Source organism: Haemaphysalis longicornis, unplaced genomic scaffold (assembly GCF_048455015.1).
Source record: "Haemaphysalis longicornis isolate Haplotype H1 unplaced genomic scaffold, Haemaphysalis longicornis Haplotype H1 scaffold_1, whole genome shotgun sequence".
Lineage (NCBI taxonomy): Eukaryota > Metazoa > Arthropoda > Arachnida > Ixodida > Ixodidae > Haemaphysalis > Haemaphysalis longicornis.
Window position 1 is genome coordinate 129,735,434 of NW_027526203.1, and position 21,368 is coordinate 129,756,801.

The following is a 21,368-nucleotide window of genomic DNA, read 5'->3' on the forward strand; positions in this document are numbered from 1 at the left end:
GCGCCGAACTCTCAATGCCGGGAAGGTCAGCCAGCTCACCTTGGTCTCCTCGCCGTCTCGATGTCTTGCCGTTCCCGCCGGCGCTAAGCCATCCGCTGGACTTGTGGAACTCTTCGGGAGTAATATCTTCTCCCTCGACTTGCACGAACATCTGGGTCACGAGCTCCGCCATTGCTGGCGAGGTAGACGCGGCTCCGTCCATCCCGCCCGGCGAGACGCCGGCAGTTAGGCGTAGCCTTCGTCGAGCGCGTTAGGCTTAGCCCCGCCACGCCGGCGGCGAAAATGAAAAGTGCGATAAATTGGTGAAAACCGCACCTCTTGCCGAAAATCCGGTGTCAGTCGATGACCCACACCTTTCCGAACACGATGGTACTAAAATCTTCGTGGATGGAAATAATTAACACTGCATAATTGGACATTAATAGCAGAGCCGACGTGAAACGTTCACACACCTAGGCGACCGCAGCGCCACCCCCCTGCAGCATGCTGTAAGCACAAAGAATAAGTGCGCAGAAACAGAGTCAGTGCCGCGTCACCAGACATGATACGGTTTGAGGGCCACATGTATAACTTCGAGGCGAGCTTGTCGTCTCTCAGAGCTGGACACGTTTCCCTCTGGTACGATAACGTAGCTGACATCGGACAGACGGGAAAGAATCTTGTAGGGTCCGAAGTAACGTGGGGGTAGCTTTTCCGAGAGTCCACGGTGCCGGACAGGTGTCCAGACCCAAACGAGATCGCCGGGCTGGTACTCCACATTGCGCCGTCTCCGTGTTCTACCGCAGCGCGCCGGTTGCTAGCTGTCCGCGAATTATACAGCGTGTCAGCTGGCGACCTCCTTCTGCCTTCTCAGTCAGGTCTTCAATATTGTCTTTGGTTATGGCGCCGTTGTTGATCTCAGCATTTATTTATTTATTTATTTATTTATTTATTTATTTATTTATTTATTTAGTTATTTACGATACCGTTAAACCTCGATATAACGAAATTGACAAAAATTCGAAATTTTTCGCTGCATCCAGGTTTTCGTTACATTCAGGTTTCGAGTTAAGAACTGAGAGGTTCGCGTGAATGACGCAGAAACGAAACCAAGATGCTATTCATCTGTGACCCTGAACACCCGCTTCAAGGCTTCATTCCACAGTGAAAACTGCGTGATTTGCGCCCGCTGCTTTCACACAAACATAGTCACTACATGGTAGTCCAAAGAAGCAAGATCAGTTACCCCCGTATTCACAAACGTAACGTCAGTATCACTTACGTCTTTTGACACTTTTCGATGCCGCAGCTCGTTTCAAGGACCAAACGTGTGCTGAAAAGCCGCCTTTTCGAGCGCTTGATGCTCTTTTCCGCACTCAAAATTGTTTACAGGGTTCTAGCTGAAATACTGTACCCGGGGCGGCGACGTTCTTTCTTTCCGGCGGAGACGGCATTTAAAATTGCAAGCTCGCCTCGAAAAGGCACACTTTTGTTTTTCGTTTTCTGGCAGCTTAACTCATCACCGACGATCCGGCATCACAGATAGCAGTGGAGACTCGTGCGTATACACGCCGACAGGCAGGCCTAGCTTCTAACCAGCACCGCACTGATACTGGAAACGCACAGTAGTTTGCGGTGCTGGCGAAGTTCGCTAAATTAGTGCATTTCTCCAACCGATTTTTTCAGAAAAAGTGCAAAAAACAATGGCTCCTTGGCGTAGCAAATTGGTTACATCCAGGCAAACACATGGGTTTCAATGGGGCTGGTAATGGGGAATTCCCTGGCTCACGAGTTACTCTCGCTAACGACGCAAGCGCTGCCAGACGAGTGAAAGGCGCAGCAGAATACGAACAACTCAAACAGCGGCAGTAAGATAAGTACCGGTACGAGAACAGGATACAGGCGTTTGTTCCCGTAGCTGGAGCCTGGAAGGAAAAAAAAAAGCCAGAACTCTACAACAGGCTCAGTCTGCAGCCGCCCAGTCCCGCGATTGGCTGTCCGTAATTTCAGCCCTACCCCCATTCTCTCTCTCTTTTTTTTTTCGGCCAAGCCCCGCGCCGTATATCAGAAAGAGCGGACATGACGGTCCCAGGTCAGTCCCCCTTAAAGGCCAACTGCATTCAAATTTTTCTTTGCCCAAATTTTGCTCGTGAAATCCCAATGGCGAAATCCTTTTTAGCCGCGTAAGCCCAGAGCACAATAAGCACAGCCTTTCAAAGTAGCTCTGCGCAGACGACGTTTGCACCTGGCGGACAGTCGCCGAAACAAGTTTCGAGCGGCCTGTGACGTAGAAGAGGAGCCTGACCCGTGGAGCTCGCGCTATTCCGGCGAGCGGCACCGCGCACTGCCGGGCGCAGGGATGCGTTCGGCGGGGAATTCTTTCTGCACCGCCGCGCCGTACCGCTGTCGGCATCACATGTCTAAAACTGACCGCATAGTTAGCACCATCTGCCATTTTTTCAATGCAATAAAAGATATTAGAAGACTACAAACAATTCGCGCGCTTGCGATGGTTGTGGAGCTGGCCAAATTTTCTGACTTGAAAATATCATTTTTACTCAAAAACAAGAAGCGCGAAACGTGTGCTCGCCTGTAGATTTATCATTCCTCTTGCATCTGTAACAGAAAAAAAGGACATTTTATAATTCATGACCACTACCACTTCCCCGCCCAATATTTGCCGTATTTGGCCTGGCCCAACGCCACCCCCCCCCCCCCCCCCCCCCTTAGACCTCTCTAAGAGTTCGACGACCTACCTAGAGTTGTTGTACGCGGGTATAAACATTTGCGCGGCTTTTGCCTCACTCGCTAAGTGAACGAATATCAGCCTTGCTCATTGTGACAAATATACCTACACGAAGATCGGCCGTTGTCTTCGCAAATTCCTAAAGCCAACGAAACTGCTTCTCGGAAACAATGAACTACATTATTTTTTCAATCACGAAAAAAAAGTATTTACTGTTGTAGAGTGTTAAATTTAGTGTATTTGAAAGTAAAATGTTATAAACTGCAAAGTAGAAAACCGCGGTAGGTATATAATAACTTTTTTGTGTTTTAGTGCATCATCTATAACTGTGAAAGCTGACGTACGGTTTAAGACCAATTTGACAATTCGGCCTCGATTTGCAGCGGCATGACAGCTACTGGGTGGATGTTCACTAAGCTATTTGCACCTAATGACACATAAAAAATAGTTTGTGACTGATCTCCGCCCGTGCGCGGTTTGTTCCCTTTAAAAAAAGCGGTATATGATAGCCAAGGGCGCTAGCAAACCAAAGCTACTTTTCGATGTCGTACGAACAAGTAGCTTTGTAATTCTGGACACGCTTTTTTACTCGCAATGCCAAGGATCGCTACGCCGGCAGTTATTTCGATGCAAACATAACTGTCGGGTGGTCTACTACATCTCGTTTGATAGCAACGCGATGTCGGAATTACGCCTAACTCCATAAGCCGGGGGCAAACGTTAGTGGAAGTTCTCTGAAAATAACAATGCGAAATGCAACGTTACCACGCGCATTTAGAGGCTGCTGGGAGCGGCCGCCGGTACTGGCGCGCCCGCTTCCGTTCCACCACCTACGTCACGTCCGGCCGCCGGTAATGGTCGCCTTTTTTTTCAGTTTCGGTTCCGGAAACACCAATCTTCGTGAGCCGTTTGCGTCGCGAGCGTTCCTGTTTAAAACGCAGTATTTTGCATTCCGCACTAATTTTGTGCGTACTATTAGATGAAAATATTTTTACGTTGTCGAAATTTGAGTGCAGTTGGCCTTTAATTAACAGCCCAGTATGGCGGTTGCGGTGGTCGCTTCATAGACAGCGCTGGCGTATTGACACAAGAAGAAAAATGGCGGCGCCAACGTCTACAAAGGAAAATGGTGTAAAGTGATGATGATGATGATGATGATGCTTAGTGGCTTCCCCTTTGTAACGGGGTGGCGTTGCACAGCGGCCTTAGTCGCAACGCCACTGTACAATCACCTCGCCAAAAAATACAAACAAAATAAATAAAAAAGTAATGTCAAAGTAAAAAGAAAATACTTTTACGAAATTTTTGCGCGTGCTGCGCGCGGCGCAGCACGCGCGCAGCACGCGCAAAATTCGTTCACTGACGACCGCGACCGCCGCGCTGCGGTGGTCGCGGTCGTCAGCCTTCTCACATCGCGTTGGAACAAAAACCGACGCCGTCATACCCCGACTCATTGCACTTAGCGCGCCGTAAGGCATTGACTTGACGCATCCGCAAATTATGCCAAGTTGCAGTTTCCTGCAGGACACGAAACAGCGAGCTGTGCACACAAGCAACAAAATGTGCAACAAAAGCGCTAAAAGCGTTATAAAACTTGCTCTACAAATAACCAAGAATAATCTCGACGAGCTCCCTTTAATTTCACTTTCTTGAAATTTTATTTTGGAATTTAAATTTATAGCGGTATGCCTTTTCAAGCTGGTACTGTACAATTTTCATTGTTTACACAATGATAAATTTCAGCACGAGTATGTAAGAATTGCGGACGTAATAAAATCTGAAAGTATGACTCGAAACATCAACAGAAAATTCAAAACGCTTTATTCCCGGCAAAATAAAAAAAAATGTCACGCATTCTTGGTTGCTTTGAAAAGTCGTTTAGAATACATAGCCACAGGATACGTGGCCCAAAGTGAAGGCGGAAAGGCACGCATTGGTGTAGCACCTTGAGCACAGCGGCTAAAACGCGCCCGCGTGTTTGCTGTGCTTTTTGGCGGTAACATACGAGAGGAGGGAGGTGTTCCTTCCGTATACACACATGATGTGTGCGCGAGCGTCGGCCAAGGTCGGTTTTTCAATCACGCGGCAAGTTGAGGGCGTCCTGCCACTATCGAGATCGATAGCCTCGTTCACCGTCGCGACCTCCACCAGTCTCTCCCAACGCCCTTAGGAGACGTACAGCAGAGAGACGTGGCCTTCTCCAACAGGCGCGAAAGGCAATTCATATCGCGACACTCCTCCCGCACAAGTTTCTCCTCCCTTCTGCTGCGGGAGACAAGTAAGGCAGCCGCAACGGTGACACCGAGCCGCGCTCTTCCGCCACCACGTTTTTGTTCCCATCATGTCCTGAGACAGTGACTCCCCGCACCTCTCCCTCCTTTCTGTAAACAGCCCTGCTCCCTGGAGCGTGGTGATCGGGCCGACGGCGCGGCGAAGGGAGAAAGACACCATTCTCGCGCCGCACCGGGCCCTTTCCGCCACAGATCCCCGCGCACTCTTCTCGAGAAGAAAGGAGCGCTGCACAACCGCGAAGCCCCGGCGCAGGCTCTAATGCCTCGCTTCGTCCTTTCTCCTTCCGCTTAGCCGCCATGGTACGGCTCTGTCTCGGCGGTGTCTCTTCTTGCTTCGTCCAAACCCGCACCGCCACTTGGAACTCATCTGAGGTAAAACAAATAACCAATGCCTAGGTTCGGTCAACTTTCCCCGAAGCAGTACATATAGAGGGAATCCCCGTCCACCGCTCTCTGGGGAACGCCCAACGAGAAAAAGACCCGATGTCGCGTTGCTCTTTTTTTGCACGGAGCGTGGGCAAGGAATGGGGATACGGCGGGGGAAGAGCCGCCGAAACGCGCGCACACGCGGGCCGTAACGCACGCACGCTCCTCGCAACCTGCTCTCCGGCAATGCCGTATAGAGCTGCTGCTTCCCGGGCAAGGAGTCTCTCTCCCTACGTTGCAGCTTATAGCGGACAGAACAAAAACACTCCAGAAGCGCCACCATTTCCCCAAGCGGCCGCAGCCTTCCCCTCTACGCTCTTTCGCTTCACTGATCCCGCAAAGCAAAGGGAAGTCGCCTGCCGCAATCTGAAACTCCGCTCTCTCTCTCCGAGTCCCGCCGCATGCTGGAAATAAAAAAGGAGAAAAAAAAAAAAACACATCCCCTTCTTTGCTTCCTTTCCCTCGGCTTCCTCATCTGCCTTCTTTCTCCCTTTTTGTACCGCATCGCCTTTTTTATGTCTCTTCCCGTTACTCTCGTTACCAGCCGCGGCACACTATAGGCGACATTCGCCAGGAGCTGCAATGACGCCGCTTAAAAGCGTTCGCAATTCGGCTGGCACTCCTACTTCGCCGTCCGGAGGAGATGCATTCCAACCATTACGGCCTCCACTTCAGCTCTCTCGACGCTCCTGTGCGCCCGCGTACCTCCCCGTTGCCCGCGTACTGTGATTATCGCCCCGTATAATATCCGTCTCTCGCCGCATTGTCACCTCGCCGAGCGTCACAAAGATTTCCCGCGTTCCGGCCCTCTCCTGTCGCTGCTTCCTTTTGGCCGTGGTTTGTTCCCGCGTTTCCCCGGGTGACCGCGGCACTCCGGCCGACCAATGGGGGCGCGCCCGGAGGATGGGGAGGGGGCGCCGCTCTTGGTCTTCTTGCTCGCTGCTGCTGTTGGCGGGAGCTGTCGGCGGTGCTTCCCTCGTGGCGGTTGCGCCGCCTGTGACGCCGCTCCCGCATCGACGCTACTCGGAGGACGCTTGTGTGGCTGGCGCGCGTGGTGGGAGCTTCCCAGCGCTGAATCTGCCGGGACCGTCCAAGGTAAGCTGAGATGGAGGGGATTTCACCTTTGAGGGGATGAACAAGATTGCGATCTTTTTCGTCCCCTTTTGGCGTGGCCGAATCGAGATACGATTCGTGCCGCACGTGCGGCCCCACCTTCTACATCGCCACTTTCATTTTCTCTTTGTCCATTTCCTCACTGCGAGCGATTTCCACTACTCTTTACGCGTTCTATTTTTGCCTGTTCGCAAACCGCTGATCATGTCGGATATAGCGGTCTTCTTTCAGGTGCTTTGTCTGCTCTGTATGTCATGGTGGGCCTTGTTCTTCGTGCCGTTTGAGACGACAATTCGGGACCTGCTTGCGCTCGAGGGACGTTGCTTTTAAGCCACTATTTGGGCGGATGTGTCTATGCGAAACTTACCGCGGCCGTTGGCGCTGCGCCGGAAACATGTGCGAGCGAGCAGGCGTACCAACAATCTCGTCGGCCATTCGTGCTTTATTCGTCGCAAACGAAAGCATCAGCCGGTTGGAATTTGTTTAAACTAGGAAAGCTTCGCCACAGTGGAATGCGGCTAACCCAAAAGACCAAGGCTTCCGGTGGAACAATACAGTAAATCACGTTGCCGTAGGTTTTCCTGGTTCCCACAAGAAACATATTCGGAACAATGTTTTCCTTGATCTCAACATGCGTCAACACTATAACACGCGTTGCACAGCTGCTCTGTGCAACGCCGTAGGTTCAGTTAAGTTTAGTTGCAGCCTCTATTTTACCGCGTAAAAATGCTGCCTGGAAAAATCCGCTGCTCTGATGCCCAGAGGTTTCGCTTTGTGGACAGGCAAAAGGGGGAGGAGCGCTTAAGCAGATCGTAGGGCCGGCTGTTGATTCCACGCAAAGGGTTTGGGCGCATGAAGCTGCCCCTGATTCTTCCATGGGCGCTATGGGAAGTGTTCAAGCAACCGCAGCCCAACGGTTAAAATGGCGGAAAATGTATACACTGGAATTCAACTCTATAGCCTCCATGGCCGAAACTACCCTAAGTTCAACACATATATTCTCCTGTTTATTTATTTATTTGTTTGTTTGCGCTGACCCGATGTGTGCTGCAGGTTGGAGTTGAATTAACAAAGCGCAAAAGAGACATCTTACGCGGTTATTAGTTATTGATTCTCCGTAAAATGCCTCGAGAGTGCTATTAATGAGGGGTGGGCTGTCGCATCAGCTGATTGGATGATCGATGCGTTCCTAGATGCGTACTCTAGCTTAATTAGGCCGAACTAGTGTTGGAAATGTTTGCCTCTTCCGAGAAGGGAGAGGGAGTTTTAAATATCGTCGTACGTAGCTAAAGGCACGGTTAGCGGGGTTACTGAGATGGGATATATCCGCGATGTATTGATGCCTAGGTATTCAAGCATGCTTACTTGCCGAATTTCTCAGCCACAACTGGTGTCCAGCTTCACTGTCAGGAACGAAATCAATTAGGACAGCTTTTCAGTGTTCACGCGTATTTACCATTTCTCGCACAACTTTTCAGTGCAGTGTGGATCTAACAGGAGATATGGCATAATTGGATGGATTGAGTACAGGGTGGTAAAGAACGCAATCAGCGGCGAATAGCTGGACATTTGACTGAATGTTAGTACAAATTAACTGATGTCAATCGAGAAACCTCGAGGCCCTCGGACAGTTCATTGCGGAGTGCGAGATTCGAAGAACGGTGGTCATAAGTGAGGTATTATTAGCGCAAATGAGCTGGAGCTGCTGACGGTTAGTCAAAAGTCTCGTAATCAATAAAAAAAGACTGTGGTTGATTCCTCTGTCATAGGAATCGGTAAAACACGAAAGTGAAATGTGCAGTGAAATCTGCAGCTGAGCATGATTTGCGGGTCGGCGGCTGTCTTGGGGGTGTGCTTGGCAAGCGACGTCCTGCTGGTGGGTCTTTTCGGCAAAGGCGTACTGGTGCCATTTCTGTGACTGATATGACGTCAGCGAAATCTTGGTGTATCCCGGCGTAAAACACTGTCGTGTTAAAATATAAAACCCGAAAACAAACCCGAAGTATAACGTACTCTTTAGTACTAAAGGTTGCTTCCGCGCAAGAAGACTCTGTGTGCAGGGGTGCACCTTTTGCAGTCCGGTTGCTTCGTTGTACTGGCGTCACTTCCGTGACGGATATGGCGTAAGTGATATTTTCGTGAATCCTGGAAAAAACACTTTCGTGTAAAATAGCCCGGTTTAAATTTAGGCGCCACCGCTTTAAACGGAATCACTTTTGCGTAACTTAATCGAAAGCTTTTTTTTTTTCGAAGTCTAAAAAGAGGCGTCTACTGCCGTGTGAGCACCTCCGCTAGAGCATACGTCATGCACGAACCGTGCGACTTGTGGGTTACAAGATAGTCCCTTCTGGTAGCAATCTTGTCTATAGGGAAAAATTATAAGTACTAGGAATTTTGCGATGTTAAAGCAGAGGATCTGTTAATTAAGTTTTAAAGAGGTGGAGGAGGAAAACTTTGTTATTGGACGTGGTGTTTGGCGGGAGTGGCTCCTCAGTTCGGGAGTCCATGTGCCATCTGCGCCAGTGCAGCTCTCTCCACCAGCGGAGCCTAGTCGGAAAGTTGCGAGCTAGACAGCATGATCTTCCACTGCTCGAGGGTAGAAGAAAAGGAGGATATGGTACACCTCATCATCTGGGAGGGCAAGAACTTTTGAAGAAACACAAGAGAAAGACATGGCACGGTAGTTGGTATTGGAAGTTGAGGTATCTCATTTACAACTGGCATAATTAGGTTACACCAGCGGCACCACTCCCCATAAAAGTGACTGCTGAATCGGCAACTGAAATGTTTGATGCTTCTGAGTATTTTTTATATGATTCCGCCAATGCCAGATGAAGATGTTAGGTACGATGATTCTGTAGCTTTCGAAATTCCATTACGCTGAAACCTTAGCGATGCCATTTTGAAGGCTGGAATACTGGGTAATTGATTTTCAGGTTTTCTCTCGAATATGAATGAGAAAGTTTTGTAGAGAATTTGGGCGAAATGGCGTCCTGGTACAGGGTAGTTTTGTTCGTCAGGTAATGAAAAGAATTCAGGATGACTCGGGTAATGGTCTATCGAAATCGCTTTCCATTATTACGTAACATGTCTGGCAATGTGGTCAAAAGAGCGGTGCTTAGCCTTCTGATTCATCGTTCACTTTTCTCCTTCTCCCTCTTCTGCAGCCCATGACTTGTTTGACAGTTTGGCGGATGGCCTTTTTTTTCTTATTACTGAGGTGTCCGAATGACTATCTGAACCGGAGGGATGACGATATTTCTTTAAAGGTAGCTTTGAATGTGCTTTTCAAATACCCCCAGCATTTTAGTCTTAAATTGGAGCATTCAAAACAGCGCCGCGAAAAGTCCGAAAGGGACCAATCGCAGAATGTTGTTAGTCGACCATTGGTGGCCTCGTTATTTTATGTATCGTAGAGCGTAATAGATTTTTTTATGGAATACATTGAGACGAACTGCCTCCTGGATTACTGCGTGATAAGAACTTATTACGTGTGAAATTGGCATTATGTTATCAGCATGCGGATTTACCAGTAGGTCCAATATGTTTAAAGAATGATTAAATTGTCGAGTTGGCGCAGAACCAAGTTTTGGCCGGCCAAACGCTACACATGTGTCGACAAAGGCACTTTTACATTGCATCTTGACGCTGTTAAAGCGGGGCCATACCAATTTATCGCTGGGAAGATGAAGTTGTTGAGTGAACATACGCACATGTGTGCACTGTGGTTGACATGGTAAATTCAAGGGGCTTTGAACTTTTTTAAGAATGTAGGGTCAGCGTCAGGAGTGCGGTACTTGCACTAACAACTAGAGGCGGATAAGAATTATTGCATCTTATGAATAGCATCTCTAGGGGTGTGTAGTGTTGAGAGCGATGCACGGAAGTCGGTGGTTAGCTGTTATCAGCCTCGCCTCGTTTGTTGACGCTCTCAAGTCGGAAAATATCGCGATGTAAGCAAGCGAGGATAATCGCGCTTATACAGATGCTAGGGATAAAGACTCACCGATTGCATTTATTAAGGGAAAAGTGGGAAGTGGTGGCTGCTGGGATAGAGTAACTTCTGCATAAATGATCGAAGATATAGCTGGTTTTATCAATGAAAAGGTTGTCATGACAGAGCTTGTATCGTTCATGCTCGTGCTTAGGCCTTTCTGCGAACGTCGGCTTGGCAGTGCCGACCGACGCGCGGAGTCTCAATCCTTGAGCTTCTTGGAAATCGAAAGACCATTTTACTTGTCTTTGCGTGTGTGGAACGCACGACGATGGGGCAGTTTTTGTTCTGTGTTAACCAGCCTTTTCTGCGATCTACCCTATACTTGATTCGAGGGGTATACATGGGAGGTTTCGTTGGAGACATTTAGTATGAATTGTTCGGATTGTGCCTATGTTTCATTTTTACCTCACCAAAGCCAATAAAAAATACATAAGATATGAACGGAGAGCACGGTCTTCGGAATTCTCGATCCTGTTGGCTGAACTTTCTATAGTACTGTATGGCGCTTTGCTCAATGAGAGCCTGAACGCTGTGGGATATCAGGGGTTCCTCTGGGACCTTGCCAGCACTCTGGGGTAGGCCACCACGCTAGCTCTCGGCGTGTCAACCACGCGGGCTCCCATGCCTACGGTGGTGCCCTATTCCCGCACAGATCGGTGGTGCCATCTCTCGGGGGACGCCGACGAACCAGCGGAGCGCCGGACCGGTTTCAGCGCTCAAGTCTCTCCCGAAGCGCGCGCCGGCTTGGGATTGTGGGTCGCGGTTCTCCACGATTCCCACAACGCCTTCAAACTGGATTCCCAGAGAGGCGAAAACGTGACAGTGGTCCACCAGTTATGTTAACTTTATCACCACATAATATCACTAGTGTGCGACACTAGTCCACCAATGTGCAGTATCACCAGGAGAGCTCAGGCTCAGCAGCGCTGTCACATAAAGCAGTGCCTACATAGAGCGAGTTCTCCCGACTAACTTGACCCAGCCACAGCAGCTGCCCAGACGCGCCGCCGTCCCTTGGACCGCCAAGGCCTACGTATTTACTCTACCTGGAGGAAATAATACTTTTATCCGTGACCCAGCAAAAACCCGTGACAAAAAACTTGGCTCCCACAGGGGCGCCAGAATAGAGAGTAAGGAGGGCCTATCAATTAACTTCACTCGAGGCCGCTTGTTAGCCACAACAATCATAGTCATGTGACCCAACTCTTCCTCCGATGCGTAAACTCAAGGGGGTTCATCGAGACACCTTAACGAACGAACAACAAGAAAATGAAACTGCAAACTTTCTACATTCTACACCGAGCCTTCAGATTGGTTCGTCTTACGTACCGTCCGGGGGAGGAAGGCCCATAATCAGGCTATGCGCCGAATACTATCCTCCTTTGTTAACACGCCCCTGCACTACCTAAACGAGGCGGCAGGAGCCGCTACCAAGCACGGCCATCCGTTTCTGACGCACCCCCGCCGCCAAGACTACATGTATAACGCCAGCAGACTTGCTGTCGCGTTTCCAAAGTAATATTTTCTGGCCCCTCGCAGCTCTCGTCTCTACCGAGGGCCTCGAATTACCGTCAACCCCTCCGTAGGCTCACCAAATTACCGGCCTCTTCTTCCCGCAAGACAACAAAAGTGCCGCTCAGGCTCCGAAAAAGGACACTGTTGACAGCATTTCCCTGGCTGTGAATGTTTCCGCGAAGCATGCCGTTTAGTGCGCACCACTTTGGCGGTCGCTTCTGTGGCTTGACAACGGCGTCGGGGTCGCAGCCGAGCGAACGAAGACAGAAAGAAAACGGCGGAGGAAAACGTGGCGCAGGTGTGAGGGGGAGGCAGTGAGACATGCTGGGGGTGGCGATGCGCTGCGAGATTACGCCATAGCAGCGCGTGCCGTCGTGCGCTCGACGATGAGGTGCGTTTACTTCCTGATGCGCTGTTCGCGCCGCCGGCGCAGAGGCTTACCAGAGGACCCACGAGTAAGTGTTGCCTCAGCGCACTGCAGAACTCAGGGGTGAGTGCTGAAAAACGAGTGAGGCAACCGGTGAATGTGCTTTGCGTCCTCCTCTTTGCGTGGCTCATTCGAACCGCGTGACGTTTGGGCGGGATGTTCAAACGCAATTTACAACAACATGCTCGACCGCTGCGACGCGCTGCGAGATAACGCAAAGTAGCGGGCGCAGCTGTGCGTTTGCTGATCACACGATCACTTACTAAGACACAGTAGCTATGCGCCGTGACCGAAAGACTGCAGGTCGCGCTGCGCACAAATTTCGCATCAGGGAGTGTAGTAGTCTTTCGGTTTACTTTTGCGTTTCGTATGCAATGTCTGGCCGCGCACGGCGGTGTTATCTGTGTTCTAGGCGGAGCGCGTATTATGTTATGTTCCCTTTCTTTGTAGGCCGCGCAGGCTATCGGATTTGACAGGGAGAGGGTCTCGACCTGTCGTCGGTAGACCAGAATAAACGGCAGTGTTCTCGCCTGGAACGTCGTCGCTTTGTTGACTGCTCCTGCGCCGCTTGTGTGTTCTTTAAGTTCTAAGCGGAGCACAAGTTCTCTCCAGTAAAACTTGCTCCTTGAAGAAACAAGCATCGTTCTTGGCCACGTGACGAAATCTCTACCGGCTACACGCGCGTCTCCGCCTCCCCAGAAACTACGAATGGAAAAAAGCGTTTTGACGAATGCGTTTTGCTCCTCCCGTAAACTACGACCGCCCGGCCGACATAAGAACAACAAAACACAAATAGCGGAACACGCTATGCTTGTATTATACTTGTACCTGTGGCTATACCTTTAGCTGTACTTGCACTATATACTAGCTGCCGGCTGTCTTCATTAGTAACGAAACATAACTCCCGGTTTCACATCCCATCGCATCAAACGTGTTTTTTTTACTCTTTAGAGCGGCGGTAATTTTCTTGACCGTACAACAAAAACAGCAACAGTTCTTCACAGAATAGGGCGCTTAAAGGGGCCACGAAAACAAAACGTAAGTTTGGTTTATTCGAAAGTTTGCTCACTAGAATATCACTGACACCAATTTTAACGCAAACTTCATGCAAATAAGCTGTATAAGGAGAACAGAGAATAGGCACGCGACACCCTACATATGTTTTCGCGCTGAATTTAGGGCGTATTATGGCAAACAAAATCGAAGCAGTCAAAGTCAACCTAAGTTTTATGTACATCGCCAAAGAGAACGATGCGAGTCGGCCCGGCAAAAAATGATAAAAAATCAGTTGAAGGGCGCCTTGAGGGACGCCTTTAGGGAGGCATAGAGGGAGCGAAAACGTACAGTGCGTATATGACATTATTATCAGGGGTATTTACAGGAAAAACACAATCTAAGATTAATTTAGAAACAAAGCATATAAACAGAGCAAAAAAAAAAAAAAAACTCAGGATAAACCTAACAGTGAAAAAAAGAAACAGAAAACGGGTATGCGTAGCTAGAGGGAAAAATAGTATGTAAACACAACTTTAAAAATGAAAAAAATAGACAGATAATGCACCTCTTAGGTCAACTAGTGAACATGTTTTGGGAATTATATTTCTTGAGAATAGCTTATTCAAAAGAGAGGGCAGGGTATTCCGGAGCATTTGTTGTCCGTACATTGTACGATAAAAATGAATGTGGCATTTTTTTGTGCGTGAAGAATATTTTCACAGGGTACTTAAAGTTGGTAAGACCGGGTAATCCAAGAAAACTAAGTTGGTTGTGTTGGATACATCGCTTATATTTTCAAGCTAAATAATATTCGCACATAGTTTTATTAGCTGATTTAATTACCGAGCTAACAGTTCTTCATTGTGAGCAAGGTAGTCTACGTTTGCCATATAGCGTACAGCTTTCTCCTTTATTATGTTTGTACGTTATGAGTTTGCTTTAGCAAGAACATTGTTTATAACAAGAACCAAAGCTTCGGTGGAGCTACCTGTCAAAAACAAACTTGTATCGTCTGCATAAATGAGAAATGTCGGCTTGATGTCAGTCGCAACAAGGCCATTTATACATAAAATAAAAAGTAGTGGCCCTAAAATACTACCCTGTGGTACACCAGCAGTAATTGTATGAAATGAGGATGTATGTTGCCCTATTTTAACGCATGGTAGACGACAACGTAAGTAAGATTTCAAGAGTTCATGTGGAGTGCCTCGTATGCAATACGGTTCTGATTTTTAAGTAAGGCATTATAGTTAAGGTGATGAAAACCCTTTGCGAAATCTATAAAGGCGCTAACACATAATTGGTTGTTCTCAAAAGCGCTGAGAATGATTTCTTATTGAGACAGTAAAGCTGACTTAGTAGATTTACCTCGAAAAAAAAAACATTAATGAAATTCGGTTAACAGTTTAAACATATTGCAAAATTTAACTAACCATTTTTGAATAATTTTTTCTGAATGCTTTGGAAAAAAAAAATGGTAACATAGAAATCGTTCATAACCCTGCATGCGATTTTTATCTCTGCCTTCATGTAATACAATTACCTCAGATTTCTACGAATGCCTCTGAAAAGTACCAGTTGGTAAGGCAGGGTTATAAATAAGGGTTAATGCACGGTTTATTAGAGTGAGGACAAACTTTACAGGGGTGATGTGAATGCCATTTATATCCCAAGACCCGTTGTTCTTAAAGGAAGTAAAAATGTGGCACACTGCGGTGTCATCAGTCGTTTCCAAAAATAGGGTCTTGTTGTTTCGTCGTATAGTATTGCGAGCAAAATCAGAACTCATACCAGTATTTATAGTATATTTGAAAACCGTATTACATTTCTCTCCAAATTCCACACCCGTAACACATTCAGCCTCAAAAACAAGGTCTGGGACTCCTGATACAGATTGGCCCGATTTAATTATTTTTTAACTTTAGCGAAACGACTGCGCTACCAACACAGAACTCCGTGGCAGACTCATTATGTAGAAAGTTCCTTTTTTAGTTTTTGAGGAAAAACGTTAATTCATTGCGGTATCCCTTGTATCTGGGACTTTGTTTTCATAAATTTCTTATATAACTGTTTTTTTTTCTTCTCTTCTTAAAAAAATTCCCCATTTACATGGCTTACAATTTTTGTAGACTTTCTTGCTGTTTTCTTGGGAAAATGGTCATGGGATATGCGTTTAAGGCAGGTAATAGGTGCCTGGTACACCGCGCCAGAAGACCCAGAACAAAAGACGTGATCCCAGTGTTGATTTGAAAGAGCAGAGTTAAAGTACGTTAGAGTGCCAGGCGTAATCTTTTGGGGTCTATTATGTGCTGGCGATTCACGTTGTTTACCTGTGGCACGTTTCACGAGCACCTAAATGTTAAGGTGATCGCTGATTGCTAGAGACCGGACTTTAGGCAAGGGCCTTTTCTGTTCCTGGCGCTCCTATCGCGCCATATTGATATATGAGCACGAATTAGAGGCTGTTTTATAGTGCCTATATAAATGCCTATTTCGGCATTGGTGCCTAAATACCGGAAAATGCATTGAAATACGTATTGTCAATGCCGATTTTCAATAGCAGCACCTATACGAGCACACATTTAGCCTCAAGTTTCGTGGTCGTGTGCAGTTTGATATTGTTATTTACGCTTCCGGGCAGCGTTTACTGTTCAGAACCTTATAGGCTGCAATACAGTCCTCTAGTTCAACAAACTCTCGGAAAACAACCAGTAGCGCGAGTAGAATGAGACGCTCATTCTCAGGGATAAGAGGCACAATTTCAAATAAAAAATCTGGAGATGATGTTTTTTTTATCATTTCCACAATTTTCGCAGTGACTCTTAGAGTGCGTTCCGCGTGCTCTCCAAACATACTCTTCAAACATGAGCAGTCGCATCCTCGTTTCTAGAAGCATACTCAAATCGAACTTCATTTTCAACGCAACGGTTGAGCATCGAACCCGCATTTGTGAGCAGATCACTCCCATAATGACGGGACAAGGGCGAAACATCACTGAGCAGCTGCATTTCCTTACGCCTTAAACGTCACACTGCCGAAGGTCCCTGAAACGCGCTTTTCGACCAATCAGCTGTTCGGCTGCTAAACACCTCTTGAAAAACGCTCTTCAAGTGTGTGGAAGTATATTTGACAGTGGTGGGACGCCTTGATTATGGAATCGGGATATAATTGTATATGAGAAAATTGATAGTTTTGCCTAACAGTCCCCATGTACATAATGTGTTAATTTCCTGATAAATCGTAGTCTCTCTTGCGTTTATTATTTGTGTCTGTTTCTGTTGCGTTGTAATTAAGTTGCATCAGGCAGACGTCAACTATGGGCCTCGTGCGCTGGTATGGTGCCGCCACTGATGTGCTGCGTTCAGCGCTATCTGGCGGACAATGATAGCATAACTTATGAATTCCGCGAGAAGACGACGTCCTTTAGCAAGGCATTCAGCGCAGTGCGATTATCAGCAAGAGAAAGAACGAAAGGCCGCTATTCTGTTGCTATGTGATGCCAACAGCTAAACGGTACCGTAATAAACAGAAAATGGTCCGCAAGGGCGACAGGAAAGCGATTCATCACACCAAAACCAGTTGTATACAAACGCGGGATTGTCTCGGCGCTGCGCGCGGACACGCTGTCATTTCGCAACAGCTTCAACTGAACACCAGTGGCGCCATCTCTATTGCGGCGCCGACGTAATGTAAGATAAAACACGGCCTCCGCGATCCGATCGCGGAGGCCGTGGATAAAAATAAAGAGACGAGAACTCGCCAGCCCACTTACGAGGAGAACGAGAGGACTGCAGGTGCGTGTGTGCGTGTGTGCGTGCGTGCGTGTGTGCGTGCGTGCGTGCGTGTGTGTGTGTGTGTGCGTGCGTGCGTGCGTGCGTGCGTGCGTGCGTGCGTGTGTGTGTGTGTGTGTGTGTGTGTGTGTATCGCCTCTTTCAAGCTGTACTGTGTGTGTGAGAGTAGGGGCGATCGCTCCACCAATCCAGAAACTCCTGTCTGTGGGGTCCCCGGCCCCCGCGAGAGCGTTCGCCGACGGCGGCGTCCCAACGGCGCTGGAAACGTTTTCATTTGTTCAGCTTTAGGTCGGGCGTTGCGCTGCTGAGCACGAGGTTGCGGGTTCGATTCCCGGCCGTGGCGGCCGCTTCTCTGATTCTGGTGGAGGCGAAAAGCAAAAACGCCAGTGTGTACGAGATTTCGGTGCACGTGAAAGATCCCCAGGCGGTCAAAGTTAATCCGGAGCCCTTCACTATACGTCGCGCCTCATCGCCTGCGTTGCGTCGGCGCGTGAAACCCTACAATCAATCAAATCAGCTTTAGGTCGGGGTCAAGGCATACATAACTGGAGCAACTGGCAGTTGGCGGACGGCTTAGTGAAGAGAATACCGACGACGCGACTTTCACGGTGCTTGTAGAAGCGAATTTCTCCCGTGTAAACTTCACTGTGCGTTGCTGGTGCCAGGAGTGTTCTTTGTGTGTGTGAAATCTCGGCGAGGCTTTCGTGTGTATATTGCGACACCAAGGATGTACGGCTTTAAGCGCCCGAGGATTCAGGTTTGTAGAGGCAGGTATTTGAAAATAAAATTCAACTGCGCAGCAACACGCTACCTTAAACTGCTGAAGCTACGATGAGTGTTAGTTGGATGGGCTGATAAAAATATCTCTTTACGCTTTTTTATATATGCTTTCATAGGTTGGTAAAAGCGTGCTTAGCATGCCAATATTTGTGGACGTAGATGCGCGAGCAAGCTTTCATGAAAGCCTCTAAACGTTTATTTACCTTGTTGTTTACCCATGTATCGCTCGACATAGCCACTGGCGCGGACTTAGTAGAGCGCACAGCGGGAGCTATAATTTTGCACAAATGGTTCCTCTCGCATTTGCAGTGCCGATGAAAAAAAAGACCACTTGGAATAATGGAGATTGTTTCATAACTGATAGCGTTGTACGTGATGTTCGTGTAACTACATGCCGGCGTGAATAGTTGTGCTCCTGCATGTTGTCTGCCAGCAAATATATTTTGCGCAAAAAGCTCTACTTAACCTCGTTTCCTTACACCTGCTGTGCAAGAAACGCAAACTACAAGTTGTACAGGGCCGTATATTTGAAATATTTGAGTCATTTCAATGAAATTGTTAATACGAGTCTCGAAATTGTGGCTGGTGTGTGCCCATCTGTTTATTATTGTGCCGCTGCGTAGCGTTCCTTCGGTTTTCGTTTTAAGGCAATCTTTTTATTTTCCCGGCATGGCATTTTTCGCTATGGTTGCACGCCAAGTAGCGTGCAGATACGCAAATGCAACTGTGGTTCTGTTGTTTTTATTTCTTTTCGGGTACAATGCGCTTTGTGCATATCGCCGTCGCAAGCAGCTGGTCCGTGTATGTTTATTCTATACTTTGGAAAAACCTCCCCCGCCGCTACCAGGTGGCGCCACGTGTTTACGTGAAACTGCAGTGCACGAGGCCCATACTCGGGCACACCAAAGTAAGTTGCCACTGCGCCTCATCACAGCAGCCGGCTGTTCCTCCGCGTGACGCAAAGTACGTCTTACTGCATGCATTTTGAACATGACACGAGTCGTTTCAGGGATTTGTCAGGCTGAATCTGCTTATCGATTACTGCAGCGACGACAAACTACGTGAGAAAAAGCAGGCTATGTCACGCATTAAGCGCAACGTCCTTTCAAAACACGCGCCCGCACTGACATCCGGGCCGTCGTTTCGGCAGAGTGATACATGAGCTAATCGTTCTGAACTTGCACCCGAGTATGGCGCTTTTTTAATTCAATATTCCCAGCACTGCAGTATTCTTTTCCATGCCTGTTTCACTATATCTGACGCTCCAGCAAGCGATAGGAGCCATTGAACATGAATATGAGCACTGTGCTTGTTCAGTTATGCCAATAATCGCCATTAGTTTAGCAGTTTAATTGGACAACTGAACGGCTATATTCAATTGTTAGCGTCTTTGTGTCATCATGGGCAATAACAATTTTGGATTTCCTGTCGTTAGATACAGGTCGCGCACGTCTTCGTTTGAAATTATTCGCATTTATTTAAAATTTATAGTGCCCATATCTCCGACGTTGGAAGCCTAAAACTTTGTTTTCCTGCCTGTTTTTGACGAAAAACCCGACGTCTACTGATTGCACTGTGTAGTACACCTGAAAGTAAATTACTGGTATTGATGATAGAGATAAATATATCAATAAGTGTAGCTGCCTGCATCGTAACGCTTGTAGCCGTCTGTGTCAGAATTGAATTGCAATTCAATTAGTACCCGCCGCGGTGGCTCAGTGGGTATGGCGTTGCGCTGCTGAGTCGAAGGGCACCGGTCCTTTTCCCGGCCACGGCGGCCGCTTTACTGATGGAAGCGGAAAGCGAAAACGCCTGTGTGTTCGATACTTTGCGCACGTTAAAGATCCCCAGCTGCTGGACAAACTTAATACGGACCCCTCCACTACTATCGCCTGTGTAGCGTCGGAGCGTCAATCAATCAATCAATCAATCAATCAATCAATCAATCAATCAATCAATCAATCAATCAATCAATCAATCAATCAATCAATCAATCAATCAATCAATCAATCAATCAATCAATCAATCAATCAATCAATCAACCAATCAATCAATCAATCAATCAATCAATCAATCAATCAATCAATTTCTCCGTTAGTAAAAAACCTTCCTGAGCGAAAGATTGCTTCAGGAGATTGTCAAAGTCGCTTCTAAGAATTAAATTGAATTTGTGGTTCACGTAGCTGAAGAAGCTGTCCAGGGGGTCGGTACGCTTGGGATATATATAATTATGGGATATAACGGTTAAGCATTTAACTGCTTTGAATATAAAAGAGAGTGCGTGATTTGATTGATCGTAGGGTTGAACGTGCCGACGCAACGCAGGCGATGAGGCGCGCCGTAGTGGAGGGCTCCGGATTAATTTTGACCACCTGGGGATCTTTAACGTGCGCCGAAATATCGTACACACGGGCGGTTTCGCTTTTCGCCTACGTCAGAAAAGCGGCCGCCGCAGCCGGGAATCGAAACTGCGTTCTCGTGCTCAGCAGCACAACGTCTTTAGCCACTGAGCCACCGCGGCGGGTATATAAAAGAGAGACTGAAAGAATGTCACCATTGAACATATGTTTAAGCAAGATAGCCGTCCACCTCTATTTCTCCAGGATTGATCCACAAAAAAGCTTCAATATGCGTCACGCTTGAAAATTTCATCATTGCACGTTTGCAATGTTTCTGTTAACATAACAGCCCAGAACTAAAAAGTAAAGCCGTCCAGAAATACTGATAATTTGTCTCCCTTGTGTCTCGCCGATGGAATTTTAAGGTGTATAAGCGAAGCGTACATTGGTAATGATTTCAACTACAATGGTGTTGTCACGCTGTGACTCCTCAGGCAACAAAAGCCCGAATAGTTTACGCAATCTTTTCTACGTCATGCGCGCTTCGAATGTGCACGGTAGGAGATTTTTCACCTTTTCGCGCATAGACCTTGACACCACGTGTCCAAGCAAAACGCCAGGTTTTCGCTTTTTTTATGCAATCGCCATGCCCAGCAACTGTTTCAAAGCGGGGCAAAGGTGCTCGTTGATGAACACAGGTTCGCTAAACTCGTGGCCAAAGTCACGCGTCCAATGGTTCATTTTTCTTGCCTTCTGCAGAACGGTGTCACGCTTTGAACGGCATTTGAACTGCACAACTATGTATGACTATGGAGCGACATTCGGGGTTTTCGCTGGGGCACGGTGGCAGACACTAATATCTGATTCCGAAATGGGCTCGTTTACAAGCTTTCCGATTACGCTGAGGATGTCAGCAAGGCTTTTATCCTCAATTAACGGTATACCCTTCACCCCAAGGTTACACTTTC

General features: G+C 47.7%; 1 protein-coding gene across 1 annotated transcript in view; it reads left to right on the forward strand.

Moving 5' to 3' along the window:
• The first annotated feature begins 6,207 nt into the window (after nucleotides 1–6,207).
• LOC144165856 (uncharacterized) overlaps nucleotides 6,208–21,368 on the forward strand; it is a 158,077-nt gene continuing 142,916 nt past the window's right edge. The window contains exon 1 of the mRNA XM_077695619.1: nucleotides 6,208–6,537. Within this exon, the coding sequence (XP_077551745.1) occupies nucleotides 6,327–6,537 (211 nt within the window). The 5' untranslated portion in view covers nucleotides 6,208–6,326. The remainder of the gene's footprint in view (nucleotides 6,538–21,368) is intronic.